General features: G+C 34.0%; 1 protein-coding gene across 50 annotated transcripts in view; it reads left to right on the top strand.

Annotated features, from left to right (window-relative positions):
- Positions 1–21,543, top strand: part of RIMS1 (regulating synaptic membrane exocytosis 1) — a 305,873-nt gene that overhangs the window by 202,175 nt on the left and 82,155 nt on the right. For 14 of the 50 annotated variants that reach the window (XM_064412406.1, XM_064412356.1, XM_064412378.1 and 11 more), the window contains 6 exons: positions 2,081–2,143; positions 5,951–6,064; positions 6,527–6,616; positions 11,970–12,053; positions 15,698–15,775; positions 17,896–17,967. In XM_064412406.1, the coding sequence (XP_064268476.1) occupies positions 2,081–2,143; positions 5,951–6,064; positions 6,527–6,616; positions 11,970–12,053; positions 15,698–15,775; positions 17,896–17,967 (501 nt within the window). The remainder of the gene's footprint in view (positions 1–2,080; positions 2,144–5,950; positions 6,065–6,526; positions 6,617–11,969; positions 12,054–15,697; positions 15,776–17,895; positions 17,968–21,543) is intronic. The other 36 variants (XM_064412370.1, XM_064412371.1, XM_064412380.1 and 33 more) reach the window with 10 other exon arrangements.

The raw sequence follows: 21,543 nt of genomic DNA on the forward strand, positions 1-21,543 counted from the left end.
AAGAGTAGTGTAGATATTCTATGTTGTGCATTTACTGAACCCTTCACCTAAACAAGTTTATTCACATAAATATCTAACGTAAACTTGGCTTGAAAGCTGAGGAATTACCCAATAATTGCATGCCAGAGATTACGGCTGCTGATTAGTTTCAATAATTTTCTCACTGATCCGTTAATGGTTCAAAATCAATATTAAATCATAATATAGGTATTCATAAAAATAGTTACTACCACTCTTTTACAGAAGCATCTGTTGCAATAAGTTTCCAGTGGAACTTATTTGTCCACTTCAACAGTGTTATATATATTTATATACATGTACACACATATATATGAATATATATAAACTGTTAGGAAAAGCTTTTTATTAGAAAACCATTGTCCAGTTTTCAAGAGCATGGCACTTTTTTTCCCCTTTTTTTTGGTGTTTCTTTTATTCCTAAAGGTAAAGATTTTATTCCTAAGTAAAATCTCTTAATTATGAGTATAGAAAACATTTGTTTGGGAATAGTAGTCTCTACTTTAAATGTCTCCCAAAACAGACTTAATTTAACAGAGAACTGCATATTCTCACAATACTGGTAATCATCTTGATAGATTCTTTTACTTTTTTTTCTTTTTAACTAGAAGATTTCATGGTGGATTTGTTATTTCATATCCCTTTTCAGGATGACTTTTTTATTAGTGTTTGCTCTGGGCCAATTACAATAGATACTCTTTGGCTTAGGAAAAGTAATTATTAACAAAGTACTCAATGATTTAATGTTGACTTTTCATATGCTTTGCAACTCTAAAGAAAATAGTAAATTATTTCCTAAAATCCATGGTTGTTTCTAATTTGGAAAGATGCATATAAATTCTGCCAGTCCTCTGAGCTTATGAATAGAAATTTGGCTTAGAAAGAAAATTTAAAAATTCAGTTCAACTCTAGTACATATTGTTGCATCAAGCTAGTGGCTCCAGATGTAATTAAATCTTATATGACTCACAAGGCATTATTTCAATCTGCCCTGTTTAGAATTTTAGGTAAATAATGCCTATAGTGTATCAATGAAATGCATCATTTTATAATGACATGAAGTGTGAAACACGTTGAACAACTGCTGCTTTATCTGTTTTGTAATATTTTCTCTCTTTTTTTTTTCTTTTTTTTTTTGCCATAGTACTTCATGGGATTCCCTGCTTCTTTTAAAATTAGCATGTTTCCATGAAGCTTATCTTTAATTTCATATTACAGTGATAGGAGTTTTGGAGCTTGGTCTTTCTGATTGTGTTGAAGTGCATAAAAGTACAGGCTTAATTCAAGGAATATTTCATGTCATAGTCATATTTACCATAGGCATAAATATACATTAATTTTATCATCTTGCTGGCTCTAGTATCTGTTTGCTTACAGTATAATTAAAGTAGAATAGATGGCCGATTTTCCTCAGTTTGAAAGAACAAGAAACAAAAAGTCTGATGGCTGATTAGCTTTTTTGTTTGTTTCTTTAGGATTGTCATTACAAAATGCCTTTTGAGAGCAACAAGTCAAATTTATGTTTGGCCAAACGCAGTGTTTCAAATGAACATATAATTTTGATTTTCCCTAAAGGGTGACTGGTTATTCTTCCCATAAACCAACCTGCACTAAATCATTATCAAACCTTCACTGCTTTTACATGTATGGTTTTGCAGCTTAGAAAGCTGCAAAACCCAACACAAAACAAACAACAGACATCTTTTTTTTTTTCTTAAAGCAGTTCTCCATTAATTAATTCATGAGACAGGGGGTTATTAGAAAACTGCAGCCATTTTGTGTTATTTGTTTCATCATGAAGAGCTCTGAAAAAGTAATTCTGAATTAAAAAGAAAAATATTGCAGAAGGAGGTGCCACACTAAAATGTTGTTATTGAAAATGTAGTTATTTTGTGCATTTTTGACTCATTTTTTGAGACATGCAGTCTTATCAGACTATCTATCTGGGTGAATGCTTCTCATTTATTTTGGTGTTTTCATTTGCTTATCATTGGCATAACCCATGTCATCTAATGCTTCATAACTATATCTGTTTCACTCACCACCCATCCTGTCTGTGCAGTGAGCTTCTTATGCTGCCCAGAGCAAAGCGAGGAAGAAGTGCAGAGTGCCTACACACCATCAGGTAAATACAGGCGTGTGGGAGTCACAAACACATCTGGGTAGTTGTGCGTACTTCGTGTGCCCAGCGTTTTTTCCATGGTGCTGTTTAGTCCCAGTGCGTAAAGAACTTCCAAGTACATTGTGATCCAGATGTCAGTCGTTCTTTTTTCTTTGTTTTAATTTAGATTGAGATATGTGTATCTGTTTTTGAACCTCAGTAGTAAGGACTAAAGGAGTTGAAGAAACTTTGGTTTTGCAGTTGTGTTTTGTGGTAGATTTTCTGTCTAGTCACAAATGTCCTGATCTCCCAATGCATGACAGCACTGTAATAATTTCAAACACTGGTTTTTAGTTGGTTTTGTTTTCTTTTATTTGCATTTTTATGTTGATATAGCAGCCATGCACAATTAATCAGTCCTTGCTTGTTGTGACTCCTAATCTCATGCTGATTTAGTCACTTGCACAGGAATAAATACTGATGTACAGGGGCTTACTGGAAGTCCCAGATTTGAGGGGTTTTATAGCACTTGTTTTTGCATCTAAAAATTGTTCTATAAATTGGATCCACATGTAAACTTTGTAGTTTGGGGCCATCTTGTCTTCATTAATCTCTTGTTTCAAAGCTAGGAGCTCCCTGTCTTACCACTTTACAGAGTTGTGAAATTAACAGGACTGAAATATCTTTACCTAAAAAATCGAAGTCTGCTCCCCCACCATTTTTTTCACCATGTCTGTTAACTGTGTTAAAAAATCCATGGCATTGTGTAGAACATCTTTTGTTTACAATAAGTAAAAATGTTGGTTGAAGTTAAAGTAGTTAACCATTCAACTAATTCAACCAGGTAGTTGTCCTTTGTTCCTTCAGGATCTGGGTGTTGATGAGAGTTTTGTGTCAGTAATAAATGTTTAAAATCATCAAATGTTAAACCATGTTGTCTAGTGCTATTATTCATTTATTTAATGTAGGATTTTCTCCTACAGAGTACTGTTTCTTTTCTAAAGTGTCTTGGCTTGCTTTAATTTTCATCATCAAATTTGAAGCAGTATTGAAGATGCTGTGATAGGGTTTTGTTATAAAGCAGAGTAGTATAAAACTAAAATAATAAATATGTAAGCTTTCAAAAAAAATCTGCGCCAGTGAAGCTGCTAAATTGTTTTTTTTAAGTTATCAGTAGAAATATTTTCACTCTTGTACTTCAGCTAAAAAGGCTTTTTTCTCAAAATTTTAGATTTTAGGGTTTAATACTTTATTTAAATTCTTGTTATTTTATGTCTGTTTATAGTCAGATAATAGCAATTTTTCCTGCCTTCCTCCCATGTCCTTTTTGCTTCATCTTCTGTAGCTTCATTTTCTTTCTGTCTCCAGCCCTGTGCTTTCTCCTTTCCCTCTTAAAGATTATAATTGTTAGTACAATTTTTCAATGACATTGCCTAAAGTCTCGATTAATGAAGTAAATACAGCATTATAAACTTCTGGTGCACTTTGCCCAGCCATTAGCTTTCCAACAGTTTTACAAATCTCCCAAACCAGTCTGGTCACAGCAGTTATGTGCAACTTTTTGCAAGCTGTGTTCTATTTGCAAGGACAACAGAGTTAGGAAATAGCTGCACTGAATTCAGAGCCTGCAGCACTTCCTTGCCTTTTTCTTTATTCCATTTATTGTTACAGTATTTTTGTGATCAAAAAACCCAAAAATTTCACCTTTTAAAATTAATAGTAGTGATATACTATAAAACAGGATGGTACTTATAATAATGTATTGAAGATGAATATAAAAGCCATAGATTAATGATTAATTATTTGAAATGTAACTCTGATGCTTATACACCCCAATTCCAAATAATATCCCAAGACTGGCAATATACATTCTCGAAAGCATAGTTTTGAAAATAGTTTCAGCAAAAATTTGTTCTATGCCATCTTCTGTCCTTTCTTACTTCTAGTCACCCAACATTTATTCCTATTAGAAATGTTATAAGGCTTTATCCTTGTGTTCTAGGCAGCTTGCTGAACAATGGTTTAATTAGTCCTTGAGACAGTTTCAGCTTAAAATGGGAAAGAAATGTTAATGGTTTCATGTTAAATGAAAGAAATTAGGTAGTCCAAGCTACAGAGTTAAGATATATGGTGGGTTTAATGCACCTAGTCCTAGGTATCCATCCTGTTTCTCTGTATGCAATTATTAACTAATAGAAATGATGGAAAGGTGTGTACCTATGCTATAGATCATGGGTTGCCACATTCCATGTCTTAGATCACCCCTACTTTGATTGGTAATATCTGCTCATGTGCCAGGATTGGCCTGATGACAGCCATTCCTTTATTCCTCCTGTGCAATGCTACAGTGACCTCTGATAGAGAATTCACCAGTGGTGACCACTAAACCCATACAAGAAAGGTCAAAATTCCTCTGTTAAATCCCTCAGGATTTTACAAACACTGATATTTCCAGGCAGAGAGTTGATTCATCTGTCTGTGACACAGCCAGGTTTCTAATGTTGATCCTGCTGTGCTTGGTCCAAGGCTTAACAGGAATCAAATGTCCTGTCAGGACAGACTGCTGCAAAATCCTCAAGGCTGCTGGTTCTTCTCCTAGTAGTTCCATAGTTGTGCCCTAGTAGGGTTTGTGAAAAATTGTGACAATGTTGTTACTAACCCTCGCCATTAAATGGCCATAATTCCCATTCAGCAGCTGCTGTCTGTCTTTAAATTTCTCTCTTCTTCAATGGGTAGAGCTGGCAGATAAAATAAACATTTCCTTCTCTAAAATCTGTGATGATATTAAACAGTTGTCATGTGACAACTTAGTGCTGCTGTATTGGCTGATGTAGTACTTCTCCTCAGTTTTTTAATTCGCTTATAACTAATAATATTTATTACTGGTAAATTTTGATGATTATACTCCACTTTCAAAAGACTTCCACATTCAAAAAAGCTGACTGCTAATACATATGTAATTAAACTTTAGATACTATATATCTCTATTTTAGTGAGACTCATGCTTAGCTATGGAAGAGGTAAAAATCTCTGCAGGTCTAAGTAAGGCACCACTAAAAGAAATAAAGAGGAAATTTAATATCAACTTAAATCAGTCTGTATATTTTAATTAAAAGTATCTATAAATGGAATATATATTACTTCCATTTCAAGAAAACATCTGAGCTGTACTAGCATTGGCCTAAGTTCATGAACTTTAATAAGAAAAGGGTTAATACTAAATTTTTCCCCCAGATAGCTGTCACACTACTTGAGAAAAATATGGATGAGATAGCTACTCCTATAGCTATACAATATAATCAAATGTTATGCATTTATTTTATGTTCTGGTCAGTCTTGGCTTGCCTTTACCTGTCTTTTTATTTCTGGCATTTTTTTGTGTTGTCCTGTGTTCTTTTCTGACCCACCACATTCCAGAAGTTCTGTTAGGCACTATAAAACATTACCACCCAAGATGCCTTTACTAGAAAATGGTACTCATTGGAACCTATACAGGTAAGAAGTGTTTAGAGTCCCCTTTAAGTAGTTAGCTTTTAAAAAAAAAATAAATAGACTTCCCTTGCTAAGAAAAAAACCCCAAAATGTTTAATACATTTTTGTGACTGAGACATTAGGAATAAAATCCTAAAGTAACTTCATGTAGTTATTTAAATTAACACCTACGTTACAAAAAAAACTAAACCAAACTACTTTGTATTGGTTGGAGTTGTCTTCGCTGTTAAAATTATATGTTGCATTTTTTTCTCTATTACATTCTTTTGTTTATGTATGAGATTTCTGTTACATGTTAAATTTATTTTCATTTTGTTTAAATAATTTTAATTTACAAAGCTCAACTCTTCCTGCATGTGCTAAGACCAAACCCGTGATTAGACAGGATATTTCACTCCTTCATGATTGCCTTAACTTACGAATATCGAAATTTGGAGATGATCTACTGGTTAGGTAAGACACTGAGGATTAATCCCCCAACTTGTTTGGTATCTAATATGGATTTTGCAGAATAAATGAGCTTCACTATAAAGGGACTTCACATGACATATAGTGGATCACATTATTTTATGTTGGCTTAAAATTTACTGCTGTTAATAAGGATATAATTTATTGTTTGGTATTTCTCATTCCACTTTTCTTACAAGTGGATGCTGTTCTGTCTCATTCAGTTTTAACCATTTCAATGATATTTGCAAAAAATTTCTCGCAGCCTTTTGTTTGCTTTTATTTTCTAAACAAATCTTGACACTCTCATCCAGTCAACCCTTTTACGTTTTCCTTAATTAAATCATTGTGATTCTACATTTTCTGTAAAGAGAGCATTATTTTATGAGTTAATATCTAACATTGTATTCCTTTCTTTGTTTTCTTTTTCTTTCTCTTCTACCATTGGATGCAATGCACTGGCACTAGTGAACTGCAGCCCTCCCTTGACAGGGCTAGGAGTGCTAGTACCAACTGCTTGAGACCAGATACTAGTTTGCATTCACCAGAACGAGAAAGGTATAAAATAAAAACTTATGAATTTCTTGTCATCTGTGCTGGTGATCTTTATAAGTTTTGTTTTTCTTCATATGAGTATTCCATATTCTTGTACATTCTTGTCTGCTTTGGTATTTGTAGACATTTTTGCTCCTGTATTCATGTATGTCATGTAAATTGTGTCTTGGAGTTTATGAGTGCTTCTGGCTACTTCCTTTGTTTTGGTTCAAGCTGATGTTCATTGTTTACAAAAGTCCTCAGTATGCTGATAATAGCATTGCAGTGTTAAGTATTTTGAAACTACCACTTGGTTGTGAATTTTCATCATCATTTGCCAAAAAGCATTACATCTGTTTCTTGCTTGTTCTGTGGACTGCTAATAAAGCAGTGGCATAAATTAGAAAATACAACAAAACTTTCACATTTCAAACCAGAACTGTATCAATACTGATATCTTTGTTACAAAACAGCCAAACATCATTGCTTTCTTTAATCTGCTGCGTCTGCTTTTGCAAGGTGGATAACTGCGTTAAGGTTTTTTTTCTCTGATATTATATTAAGGTGCACATAAGTCTCATGACATGTTTACAATTTAAATGAAATATTATTGTGTCACATACATTGTGCAGACATGTTATGGATGCTTTCTGTACTTTCACAATTACAATAGCTTGATTCAAAATTTTAGGTGAATCAAATACTACTGGTGTAAAAAAGGTGATTCCACAAGAGAATTTTTCATCACTATCCATATTTTTGGCCAAGAATGATACCACTTTAGAGATTTTAGGCTCACTAAGGGCAATAATAGGATCCCTTTGAGTAGGAATAGGACAGAATTACATTTTCGTCTGTCCAGTACATGTTTAACTAGTATGGAAGATAATAGTGCTTTTTTTGTCAATACTGGTGGTTTTAACAGTTGTGTTATTTAATTTATTGTGGGGCAGGATGCCTGAAGAAAGGCACTAGGAATGCACTTTCCTCTTCAAGATAGGGTTTCACCTGAGTTTTTTTGTTTATAATTTCCCTTTGTTTTCTCCCCACTTCCTGCTGCTCCTTGGTTGGAACTGTGCTTTTTCTTAAGTTGTGTTCTTGTTGCAGAGAAGTGATTAATGTTCTGCTGAGGTATCCCTGATGGATCTACAGTAGTTTTTTCCTATTTAAGCCTGAGCTCAAGACATTACAGATACTATGAACATGGTTAATAAAAAACAACAACAAAAAATCAGCTGATATAGAGCCCCTCAGAATGAAATACAGATATTTTTCTAGACCTTTTATAAAATCTTGTAACATCATATTAATAACTGAGTGTGTACATACATACAGCTGCCTTCATCTGCAAGCAGTTACTTAATGTAATTGCATATAAACGTGAGCAGTGTGTTCTGTACTTACTTCAAGATGACGCCCATCAAGTTGATTATTCAATGAAACCCTAACTGGTAATTATAAACTAGCTATTAAAAATTTTGCACTCAAAACTACATCTGTCCTGATGTGAAGTAGTTCTATTATGCCTTTAGAATTCATGTCCACATCTGTCCACTGGGCACTGTGCAGAATCTGCATAATTTTGCACGAGCTCCTCATAAAGTAAAGTGTTTAGTCTGGCCCATGTTGCTACTAAACATGTGATTTTGCCAAATCATCAAGTGGGTCTGATGCAGAAAAAATTGCCCATCACTGTGAAAGTTTTTCTTAGCTTTTAGGAGTCCTAAATAGGAGGTTTTGACTTGGGATCCTTTATAGAGCAGAAAAGCTCTTGTTAAGGAAGTTGATATTCAATTTTTTCTTGATAATTTAATTGAAAATAATAAAGGTATGTGTGGCTTTGGTAGAGGATTTTTTTTCCTTTCTTGTGACATAGAAGATTTTTCTATGCAGCCCAAATTTGGGAGGAGGATATTACATTTAATATATAAACTCCACCAAATTAATATTTTTGTTTTGGGGAACATGCATTTTAGATGATTTCATTCTCCTCTGTTGAATGTGGAACTGCTTACACTTGAACATGAAGTTAGTTGCATGTGATGATAGAGGTATCTTTAGTCTGAAGAACACAGAATTAAATTCAGGGTCTATAGAAAGCATTTTGGTTCTGTGCTGGACAAGATAAGAACAAAAGATTTAAAATACAGTAAGACAAGTTTACCTTAAGCAGTAGAAAATCTCTTTTGGAAGTAATTACAATGTAATACTAAACACAGTAAAAATTGCTGTGTAATAGGCAATATGGAAAAGGCTGTTTCATTACTGGACACTTAGAGGAGATGAGACACTTGTCAGGTCTAGAATTGGTACATCAAAGAGAAGCACTCTAAGGTTTTGTGAAGTCCAATCTACAGCCCTTTATCAGTGTATTTGAGAGACTTATGTTGAAGACGTTGTTAGTTGTTTTCATGTTGTTTCTTCTTCCTTCTCCCCTCCCTGAATCTCAGCATTGTAGGTATTATTTAAAAGTCTAGACTTCTGTGCCTCTAAATACAGACTTCTAAATACACATTTATATATTTTATTTAACAAAATTAGGAATATACTTACCTATGGAAAATTACTACTTGTTATTCCCCATAACCTCAGAGGGTAAGAATTAGATTATATTTGAGATCAAGAGCTAAAATAAACCACATTTTAACAAAATGGTAGTGTTATAACAGATGGACAGTAGAGCCCTATTTCTCTCTGTCACAGATTTGCTGGAAATAGTTTTGATCCCTGAATTTTATGCAATGTAATTCATGTCATTTGGAATGATCAGAAGAGTTACTGGTTTTTAATACACTGCTTTGCCAGTAAAAGTCATTCTATTGACTTGCTTATACCAGCAGAAAACTACTTTAAGCTCTATATATGAATTTGTGATATGACAGTCTAGTTAGTTTCAGTATAGCAGAACCAAAACAACAATGAGGACAGAACTCCTTTTCTCCTCCTAAAAGTTCCATCATTTGACCAAGTCCATATAACTTAACCGGCAAACTAACCTTGCCTTGACACAGGTCTGCTAAAGTTTTTTGTTAAATGGACTTTTGTATAGAGTTTAATCCTTCATATACTTTTCTTTTGCAAAGTATACTCTAGGACATTCAAAAATATCGATCCCCTACTAATACCTCTATGTAGTTACACCATGCCTGCCTTTTTTTTCTCTCTTCCCACCACCTACCCTCTATTTATTCTAAGCTGTTTTGTTAATTTGGGTTCTTTTCCAAAATGATTTGTGGTTGAAGTTTCTTTGATGATCTGCAAGGCATCTTTAAGTTTATAATATTGCCATTGAAAGTGTTTTCCTGCTACTACTTCATTATGCTTTGGGTTTTTTCATTATTATCCTTTTCACTGTGTCTCAAAATTTCTGCTTCTTTTTTTTGCTTGTAAATTGAGTGCTATTTCTTTAAAATTGAGAAATTCCTTTTCAACACCCAGTCTCTGCTCAGGAGAACACTTAGACATGAGGTTCAAGGGCAGACTCTGATTTAGAAATGGTTTCTCATCATAATAGCATGTTCCCCAGACTGATTTAAGATTGCATCAGTGATAGTTAATAATATGTAGTGTGGTTATTATTTACCCTCTAAATTTTTGCTGTTGCAAGCAGTTGTATGTGTGTTAGCACAAGAAAGTTGCACTGATTTGTACTTCTAGCATGCTTTTAGCCTGAGACATCACTCAGTGGAGGTCTGAGCAAATAAAACTGAGGAGCGCAGCCCAGGAATTAGGTCATGTACAAGGGTCAGCAAACCTGCAAAATACAGCCCCACAGCTGTGTTAGAATTGTTCTGGGGTCCTTCACTGCAGTGGGAATCAAAACAGGATGTTTGCCATCAGCTGGCCACTACTATCTAAAGGAGACAAAGCTCAGCAGTTACCTGTTACGTAATCATAAACAGATACCAGGGAGCTTAATCCAATTGAAGCTTGTCCTGATTTCATGTTGATTTTAGTATTGCATGCCCTTAACAGTTATGTCAAATACCCCCATTTCCATTTAAAATAATGTACAGTGAAGTAACTGTTTGCATTAGGTCTGTGACATACTGTCTTTCTGGTTCTTTCCAGCCATGTAAAGTAGGTAGTTACATGTTGGTGTTGTACTGTGGCTCACAGTCATTCAGCATTCAATGAAAGGGAGCATGTCCTGAAATTTCCTACTGAATCACCTAGTTAATTCTTTCAAATGCTCTTTAATATCTGTGGTGGATATCAGCATATTAAGGGCTTTGAGTGCACTGATGCATTAACATTTTCTTTAACTCTTGCTTTGGAGAGAAAAAGAAACTAACTACTAACAACCTATTTGCTCTTAAAACATTTGAAAGATCTACCTAACTGTTCAAATAATGCTCTTGTCCCTGAAACCTTTGTTATTTGCATGTTCCATAAATCAAGCCCTTTTCCTTATTCCATGGACTGGAAGAATGCCTCAGAAAGGGAAATATTAGATACTTGTGCTGAGTTTATGCAAACATTTTGTTATTTGTCAATGAATCAGTTTGTTTTGGTATTGTAAGTCATTATGCAAACAATACAAACACATGACATCCCAAAAAAATAAGCATCAGTCTATAATATAGTATATATAATTCTGAATTGAATGAGCTTTTTTGAGAAAAAAAATCTCATAATACCTCAGTTTTCATTCTCAATTTAGGTCCTTTTTGTTGACTTTAGTGGTGTAACATAATGTCCTTGCATGTACTGCACGGATAAAGAGAAATGAACAGAAGAGGAAGCTCACTGCACACACTTTCAGTATATGTTTACAAATTATAAATATGTTTACAAATGATAAAAAATTACCCCTGTACTTGTACACAAGTATGTGTAGCTTACTTTTTGTTAAATAATTTATCTGTATTCTTTCACTGCATTCCAGAAAAGGGTGACTTTATGCCCAAGAACTTTTATCATAATGAATAGTCCTACATTTTTACTGAGATTATATTTTTCCATGTAAATAGCTAGGAGAGATGGAATTAGCAAAATACCAAGATAATGACCATCATATAGTCTTTAAAAGTCTTTTCTAATTTGAAATTGCAGCTTCCTACACAAATGACAGGCTTTTAGGTGGTCAAGCATTTGAGACTATTTGAAAACTTAGTGGTACACCATATAGAAGATTTATATTGGTCTAAATTCTGCATATTTGGACACACCTTCTCTTCATTTCAAATGTGATGTGTCTGCATTAAACAGCCTTAAGTAAAGTATACTTGGGTATTAGAAAGCTGTTAAAAAATAATTTAACTACACACTTCCATTACTTTTTTGGGGTATTTTTCCAGTCTCAAATCCCATATATTTAATTTTACCACAAACTAAACACCGTATTTTTTTCCTGTTTTATTGAACGGGCAAACAGGGGTAGATGGTCCCCCTCCCTAGAGAGGAGACGACCTACTAGTCCCAGGATTCATATCCAGCATGCATCTCCGGAGGATGACAGGTACTAGTCAACTCCTCCCAGTTGAAAAATGGCTTACTGCATCTTGCACTCTCAGTGGAGTACACTGACATTTAAAAGTGTGCATTTGTGTGGAGACTTACAACCTCCAGAAGCCCAAAATGAAACAGCAGTTTAGGTATCATCTCTGCATTTTGTTGAACTGTTATAAAGCACAGAAAAATGAACATCTTTTCAAGTTTTCTGTTTGTCTGAATAGTCACAAGACATGAAATATGGTGTCTGATGCAACAGAACATCATCTGTGTTAATGTTCTTTAGTCTGTTTTTACCTGCTTCTGTAAATGGTGCTGGTGCTTTCACTTTCACTGTGGTGCTTTATAATGTGATAAATACTTGTTGTTAGAGCATATTCTTGTATATATGTTTGTTTTCATTGGTTTTGGTTTTTCTTTTTTCAAACTGTTCCTAATGGGAAAAAACCCCCACAGGCTGATATGTTGGAGGTCTTGTTAACACTTTCTAGTTGATGTATGTAAAAATTGGCACTGTTTGTAAATTCTGTCCAAATCAGGATGGCCTCCATGGAAAAGATTTCCCTAATAAGGTAGGTTTTGATTAAGAACATCAGGGCTCTAAATAAATTTTATGCTTAAATATCGCCTATGATTAACAGAAGCACTGTATTTTACTTCTCACGAGCTTTCTTACCACTTGACTTTTGGTATCCCATTGCTTTGGCAGCAGTAATTTTTTGTTTGTTATTTTATTTACAGATAGACCTGGTTTTATTTTAAGCAACAATTTTAATTTCTATTTAAGTGCAATTTCAAAAAATTTAAGTATTTTGTATTACAGTAATTGACAGGACACAGATTAATGTAAATACAGGTTAATGTAAATAATCTGTACATGAACTTAAGAAGTTGCATTTAAAACTGTAAGACTGAAATACCAGTGGTGTCAGTCCTGAACTGCTAAAGTCTATCCACAGTACTGATATTTGTACTGTGATTCATCTTGTTTGCTTGATACTGGAAATATTCCACTCAGACCAGGTGGGAAGAGTGTAACTGTGTGTAGGTAATATTTCCTTTTTTAATTTGAGTTAAACAGCATTATAAATTACAGAATTTAAGTAGTGAAACATAATTTTAAAGCTGTCCTCCCTTACAGATACTGCATTTCCAGAAATTTTGCCAACACATCCCTTTGATGGGACAGCTATTAAGAGTTCAGAAATGTACTTTATGTCTTTTAGGCATTTTTAAGTCACTTTGGTTCTCATTTTTTGAGTCAATTGAAAAATTGACTTCAGGGTATTGGACTTGAAAAAAACAGTGAAATAAGGTTTTCATCTAAATGCTGCCATTCTCAATGCCAAATAGTAAGCTTTTTTACATCAGCTGAAATTTTGTGCAGAAAGGCTGAAATCATCTAACACCCACCAGCAAACATTTTACAGTGAAACATCTGTAGGATGTGGAATCTGTAATGGCAAGGTTTTTGAGATGGGTAGACAGCAGTCTCATTTTCTATGAAAAATCAGTGCCTAGCTGTGTTTGCAAGTCTTGCATGCAATCTGGTCACCAAAGCCCAGTGATGAGCAGTCAGGCACTGATGAGCACAGAAGGAATTTGAGCTACCCTCAGTGCTGATGAGGGTTTGCAGCCTATGAGTTCCAGGATTTTCTCCAACATTAAGAGAAGTTCTGAGAACACTGAGTTTTTTTGCAAATCTGTAGAGAGAAAATCAGTGAGGGAATCAAAGGTGCTTTATCTTTGTTCTCTACTCTATAAGTTTACATTTGTTCTGATTAATTCACATAGTTATTGCAGTGAGCCAATACTACTCAGTTCAATATTGAAAGTTTTTTCAAGATTTGCTTGTATCAGATGACTGAAGTGTAGTGGCTGTTGGGGGATGACTGATGGATCAGCAGGGGTAACAAACTAACTGCTTATCACAGCTTTTGAATTATACTTCACAGATTAATTGACTTTGACAGACTTATCTTACTCTTCATTTGAGTACCTTACAGATTTATATTACAAATAGGTCCAATTTGCATATAGAGTGGAATCAAGATCTGTTTCTGAACACATTTCTTAAATCTATGACTTATGCATTGTTCCCAATTTTGATAAATTAATTTTTTGCAAGATTGTATTTATTTCTAATGGCTATGAACATAAATTCTGCTAAAAGTTTGGCAAGACTGTTCTTCTGAAATTTGCTCATTCGCCATATCAGGAAGTGACTCCTTGATACATTGATGAGAAGAAGACATGAGTTATGTATTATTTCAGTGTTAAAAATTTGTAAATGTTTGGTATCATTTATTTCTATAAGATATTTTGAAGGATAGTTTTTCTATTGGATTTGATAGCATAATTCCTTGAAAGCTTTTTGGTTTTTTATATTAGAAATCAGGAAGTCTAAATGTCTAATGTCTACAGTGTAGACAGATGAGTATCTGAGGTCTGTGAAATTTAAATGATGATAAAAACAAGGTGAATGTAAGCTGAGCATTTAATGGTAGGTAAATTTTTTTTTCAGACTGTTTGTTTGGAAAAATCTGCTGATAATATCAGCATATAACCAAGACTGGATAAAATAAGCTTTTTAAAGTAGGAATGCTCATATATTTTAATTTAAGAGAAGTAGCTTTTGTCAGTCATGGATGCATGTGTAAGAATGCTTGTCTCAGAGTCACCTGAAGCCAGCTGCAGAGCAAGTGCCCTCCTGAGGCACATAGAATTTTGGAACATGAACTGTAAATAGCTCATCTGTATATAAAACAATATGTAGTGCTTGCCTAAATATGATATTTATTGTTCAATGATTTGGTGTGAGAGTTGGAGGATTTATGATCTTAGAGAGAAATTTTAGGCTTTCCTGACTCTAATGGAGGTATAGATGCAAATATGTTATGAAATTTAGGTTATTAGTGAACTACAAATATTGCAGAGTTTTCTAATTAAAATCCAAATTTGGTATTTGAAAAAAAAAATATGCCATTCATAGATCTTATAATATACTTCATTAAAAACTAATAATAAACCAACAGGATAATAGTATTTTTTGCCAAATTGAAAGCTGTTAAATTCTGTGGCTTCAGCAGAAATTAAAATTCCATAGAAATTCAGAAATATTCCTATGCAGTTTTTATTAAAAGAAAATCTCATTCAGTTATTCTACTTGCTCTTGAGTTGCTGAAAACTGTTACTGTAGCAGACTGTGTGGCAATAGAACATGAAGGTGTCATCAAAATGCATGAAATTAGGAAACTTACTTGCATTTTCAGGAGAATTTCACAATATAGTGACAAAATATGCATTGTCTTAAGCAAAGAGTTTTTTTTATATGTTTGTATATTCTCAAGAAGGTTAATAGCACCTATTAAATAACAGTGCTGCTATTCAGCATGTAGAGCATAAAGGTTTTTAAAAATAATACTGTCATGGCTTTCATTTCATTACATCTTAAAGTGTTGATCTTACATCTAAAATTTTATAGTGTTTGGGATAGGAAAATGAAAAATACAGCTTTTTTCAGTAGACAGTGACTTAATGCTTTTTGTTTATATATTTGCCTGCATGTCTCCACCTTCACTGCATGTGACCATCTCTCTGTATCTGCTCATTCCGTCCAAATTCACATCCATGTTTCCAAATGTTGTGAAGAACAAGGACGCTGGAGTCTTGCATTCCAAAACAGGACAGTGTAGACCACCTAAGTGCTAAACCTGGAGCAGCACAGAGGTATCCTTATTTGCTCAAATCATAGATCAAAGTAAAAGAGGTATTGATTATGGTATATTCTTCATATGTTCTGCATACTTTCACACATTTTCTTTTTTATTTTCCTGGTTTTATGTACTAGTACATATGTGCATGTATCATTCATGGATAATATTGTTTTCTCCTATGAAGTATGGGAAGTAAGTCAGAGCATGTTGAGCTAATTAGAAATGTATACAGCATCATCTTAGCCAGAGGGAGGAACCAAAAAGGAAGCTGATTTTCAATAATTTCTAGTATGTGCTGCTCTCAAGGCAGCCCTGAGAGCAGAGAAATAAATGTACTCAGCTCATTGGTGCTGTGTATTACTGTGTTACTTGTCACAGCAAAGCACATCCTGCTCTTGGCTTTTCCATCCAAGTGAAACCACTCACTATGAGCTCTTTCTCCGTTGTATGCAATGTCACAGTCTAGGCAAGCAACATAAGGAGTAAGAGAAAAATAAGCCCAAAACAGAACCAACTAAACAGAAAATGAAGAGGGTGACATAATTTGAATGGTAATGCTGCTGCATTACTTATCTAGCCATAAGTTTTAGAGCTTTGCTAACTATAGGCTTAAAGTAAAGTTGCAGCATTTATTATGTGTGTTTTCCTCTGTATCCACTTTATATTTGTCCTGGTAAAGAAAAAAAATTGAAAAACAATGAGAATATACAAAAAATAAAATAGATTGAAGATAAAAGGGATTTCTGGTTTTAATCTGACATACTATTTTTTGTGGGAAAATACATTTTTTAAAAGCATCAGGTAGTGACCTCTGCTTATGCAGAAAGTATTTTGTATTTTGATGCAGTGTTTTCTTTCTTGTACAGTCTACTGCATCACAATAAAATGCTCATCAAGAACTGCAGTGGGTAAAAATAATGAAAATACACTGTGATTATGTTCTTTGGGCATAGTTTGCTGTCACAGCTGTTTAGGTCTCTTCCCATTCAGGCAATGGATTACTCTTTATAGCCACAAAGATTTAAAAGGAAAACATACTATTTTAAATGTTATTTTTGTCTCTCTTTTTTGCCCAGTAATTTATTTAGCCTAATATATATGACATTGATTGTATCATTGCAAGATCTTGCATGTATTAAAATTTGTCAGCATTTCTGGTCTAGGATTGAATAATCATCAGTCCCTGGTTTTACTGCTCCTGAAACACTGTATGCACTTTTTCTTCTAAAAAAAATAATGCATATTGGTGGTTTTCTGAGGTTTAAAGTAGTAAATCCTAATTGTAAATACTAACATTACTATGGATAGTACAGAAAATTTTGGAACACAAGATTTGCAGAGATTTATTTATTATCTGTAGTCCTGGGTAATAATGGTGAAACGTGGCTTTACCTTTGTTCTTATATGTGTAGACTTATATTCCTCCCCATTGTTATTATTTAATATCAAAGGGAGTTCTTAGATTGTCTGAGGTAACTAGTGCCTCATTATCCAAATGACAGATGAATTCTGTAAAAGATTTGTGTAGGAAAGGAGTGAAGGAGTGAAATAATTTCAAACTTACTTATATTGACTAAGAAGAAAATGGAATTGGTTAAATCTGTTTCTAAAAACTTTAAAAGGTAATAGAATGAGATTTTTGAAAAAAACAAGTTTTTATTAATATGGTGACAGCTTTTTTTAAATCTGATATAATTAGATTTAAAAGAAATTTTTAGATCTATTTAAACCTTCAAATACTATTTTCTGTTTCTTTCTGCAAGGTTTTTTTCCTGCTGTCTACTCTGAACTTGTTTCTTATGCTGTTGAGAGATGCCTTATAGGGCTATGAGGAGTCATTGTTTCTAGTCAAATGCAGGCTGTGAGGTCAAAACTAGTTGCAGGCTCAGTCAGGATTAATGTTTTCTTCCCTGCTTTGGTACCTCATCAGCTGCACACCATGAGCCTCAATCAAACCTAATTAATGAAATGTATCTTAAACCTAGACTTCAGCCTGTTTATGATGATAGTTCTCACTTTCTCATCTGCCAACTGGTTTTTTTATTACCTTTTTAATACATGAATGAATAATCTTCATGTTTCTGTATTCTTTTTCTTCTTTGTTTATTTCTTTTCTGACATGTCATTTCACAGGCAGTCCAGAAAAGTGGAAAGATATAGCAGCCAAAAACAAGCTAGGAAAGGCCCTGCAGCTGAAGCAGAAAGGTAGGAGTGTTGATTGATGTGTAAGCATCTCTTATTATCACTTTGATCCCAGATTTTGGAATACACCTTTAATACAACTTTTTTAGAGCATCTATGGCTGAAAGCTATGTTGCCATAATTTACAGTATTATATATTTTGTATCTGTATTATTATCACTTTGTTGCATACATATGGAATTTTTCTGGCATTTTCCATCATTACAGATAAGCTCAGTGGCAAAGACTAGAAGTGCTTTTCTGCACTGTAACACTGATTCTTTTTCCAAAAAATCCTTATTTTACATTAACTTTGAGGATGAAAAACCTCAATTGATTATATAAACAGATAGACAGCTATAACAGATAAATAATTCAAAATGCCCCTGAACAAATAAATTTCACTTTAATGTATAAAAATTTTAAGTTAAACATTTAAATCTATAACTTCATAAAATTAATAGAAAGACTGGTACTTTTTTAATTAATAGAATTTTTCTGAATTTGTGTTGTCATTATGTCTTTTAACTTGGATGTTACAGTAGTATGCGGTTACATGTTCAAAATCTTTAGAAAAAGTAGAAAAATAGAAAAATATAGATATATAAAATATAATAGAAATATATTCATAGAAAGATATTAATAAAATAGAAATATATATAAACAAGAAAGATATATGTGTAGAAAAATAAAGATATATACTGAATACTAAGTACATCTAGTTAAGTTTTAAACCTTGTATATTGAGTGAAATATACAGGGAGGAGGATGAGATCCTGCCTTTGTCAGAAATTGATTGATGTGGAGAGTACATCTGTTTACATTGCGAGAGTTTTAAAACTCCCTTGAGCAATGCAGACATCTCTATTTTCAATGAAAATGAACATTATGTAGCAAAACTTAAGCACTTTTTTTAGTTTACTGCTTCTGGCTCCAGATTATTGTTTCTGATCCAAAAGCAATGGCTACATTTTCCTCGAGTCAGATGATTCTGTTGTCACAACAACCCAGGTGCTTTTTCAATTTGAGTCAGAGAGATTACCTAAATGATGACTGAAATCCTTGCTATGATTGAATCAGGGGCTTTTATGCCATGGAGATTACTAAAACCTTTTTTTTTCACTGTTTTTTCTGACTTCTGAAAACTAACTGATGCCTAAGGGGTTTGGCTCTTGGCAATTTGGCAATGAACCCAGGGAACAAGAGCATAGGGAAACACAAATTGTACTGCTTCTTTTTACATCTCCATGCTACCTGGTGTAGGCTTCTGTTTCCATAAAATTATTCACTAGCATTAGATGTGAGACAGAAATGTTTCAGTAAGTCTGAATTCTGTAGTTCAGTATTCCATCATAGATGTAATATTGTACTAGTGCCAGAAAATTTTAATGATATGACAGGCAATGAATTTTCCTGTCAAATATAACTTGAGACTATTTTTTCTTCAAATATTCATTTTTTCTCTTACAATTGGGCTTTATTTTGCCATTTGCAGATCCTTTCTACTATTAGTTAAGCAGATTACTGGAATAATTTATCAATATGCTGTCAGCTTCTCTATAAGGCATTTCAACATGCTATGTATGATTAAGTTTTCTGTGTAGTGTGATAGCTTAGGAAATGTACATAAAAGAGAGAAAAACTGCCTTTTGAATATAGTTTATAAAGCCTAGAAATTCTTCTAATTCAATGAGATAAGCCTTCTAGATGGGAGAACAGTAATCTGTTCTGAAGGAGTAGAGCTGATTACACAAAAATAATTTTCTGTTCTTTTATGAATGAGCAAAAAATTATTTATCCTAATTCAAAAATATTTTCTTTCAGCCCTAACCCTAGAATTACCAGATGTGACATTACCTGTCATATATTTTAGGATACGTGCAGTCTTGATCTGTATTTTCTCTATTTGGCATAGGACACTGTTCCAACAGTGAGCTGGATTGGTGACCCTCACTTATTCTTAGTTTTTCTTTAGAGTTTCTTAGGTAGCAGCATGCCACTGAGGCATCAGTCTGAAAGGAAAAGAATTTGAGTTTTCTTGTGTACTGGCAGAGCTGGAACCTGTGGGATTCCCCCGTAGGCCACTTCCAGCTGAATTAATAGGTTTGCTGCTTGCAGTGTCTCCTTCCTCTGTGAGGAACCAGGAGATACACATGTATGTGCTCATTGCAGTCTCACTGCTCACCAGGTAGCAGTTTTTTCCCAGATTCCTCTTCTCTTTCTATTTCTGTCTCATCTTCTCTCTAGCTTTTGTCTTCCATACTTGTTCCATGTTCCTCTTCGTCTCATTCTTCTGATCAGCCATTTGCAGGCTTCTTCCTGCAAGCAACAGATCGTTCTCCTAGGGCAGCAAGTCCTTAATGCCATTCTAGTTATTCTTCAATTGCCTTTTGTCTCTCTCTCTATTTGCACCCCAAGAGGCATATTAATCTCGTTTTAATACCCCAGGTAATGCAAATCTTATGCCTGATTTGTCTTCATTTGAGTTAAGCAGATCCTCTGTCTCTTTCTTGGAAGGGGGCATGTCTGTAAAAAGAGTATTACTGGAGAAGGAGATAAGTTTCTGAGTTGCAGGTAAGTCCTGTCCTGTTCTGTAATGGCAGGACAGACATCTAGTGTTTTGCTGGGCTCTCAGATAAATTCCTGGATATTGAGCAAAACATCAGAACTGATAACGTGATGACTTTGTTAGATTGAAGCATTTATCCATACTAAAAGCAAACAAGAACTTTCTGGCACAGAATAAGGTCCATATTTACCTTATGGATGTTATGATGTTTAGACATCTGATAGATGCTTAAAACCTGGTTATGTCCAATAGGTGGCATGGATTACTTTTGTAGTCAGCATGGGAAACAGAAATTTTCAGAAGTCAGATCATCTTTGTTGTTGTAAGCATCTTTCAGAATCAGGAAATTCAGTATCTGCAAGAATGTTATGGTTATCACTAGGGCAAGCCAGCAGTTAGCTGAAGAAATGTTAGGATTTCAGAGAGAGAATACAAGCTCAAGCAGCAGAATCTTGGGGTTTTTTTACATTGTGACTGGTCTTCCACAGGGACTGTTACTGATGAAATTATTTTTAATCCAAACTTGTTTGTTGTCCTTGGTAGGCATCCTTGTGTTATTTCATATATAGGGGCTTTTTTAGGATTACTTCTTAGTGTATGATAGTCATATCAACCAGACAGTTCCTTGGATGCCTTGACTGTATCTTGTGGGGAAACTGTGCTGCGTGTTTGAAGGGAGATTCCATAAGTCAGCAGAAATTAAACAAGCAAACAAACAAACAAAAAAACCCCAACACACCACCCCACAATGAAATGATGGCATGAGAATTGAAATTTCTGATGTAATTTCTGATACAGTATTATAATTCACAAAAGGCTGCCCTGTTGGAAAGCCAAACAAGAGTAAAAAGGCACAGTTAGAATATTTTGGCACTCTACAAACTGAAAATGCTTCTGGTTATCTTTTAGTCTATGGAACTAGTAATAATTATGGTCTATTATACTAACATGATCAATCACTTTACTGCATAATATTAGTTATACTTTCATTTGAGTTCCTTTAGAACTATATTTCTCTTTTAGTACTTACA

The sequence above is a fragment of the Passer domesticus genome, chromosome 3 (genome assembly GCF_036417665.1).
Source record: "Passer domesticus isolate bPasDom1 chromosome 3, bPasDom1.hap1, whole genome shotgun sequence".
Taxonomy (NCBI): Eukaryota; Metazoa; Chordata; class Aves; order Passeriformes; family Passeridae; genus Passer; species Passer domesticus.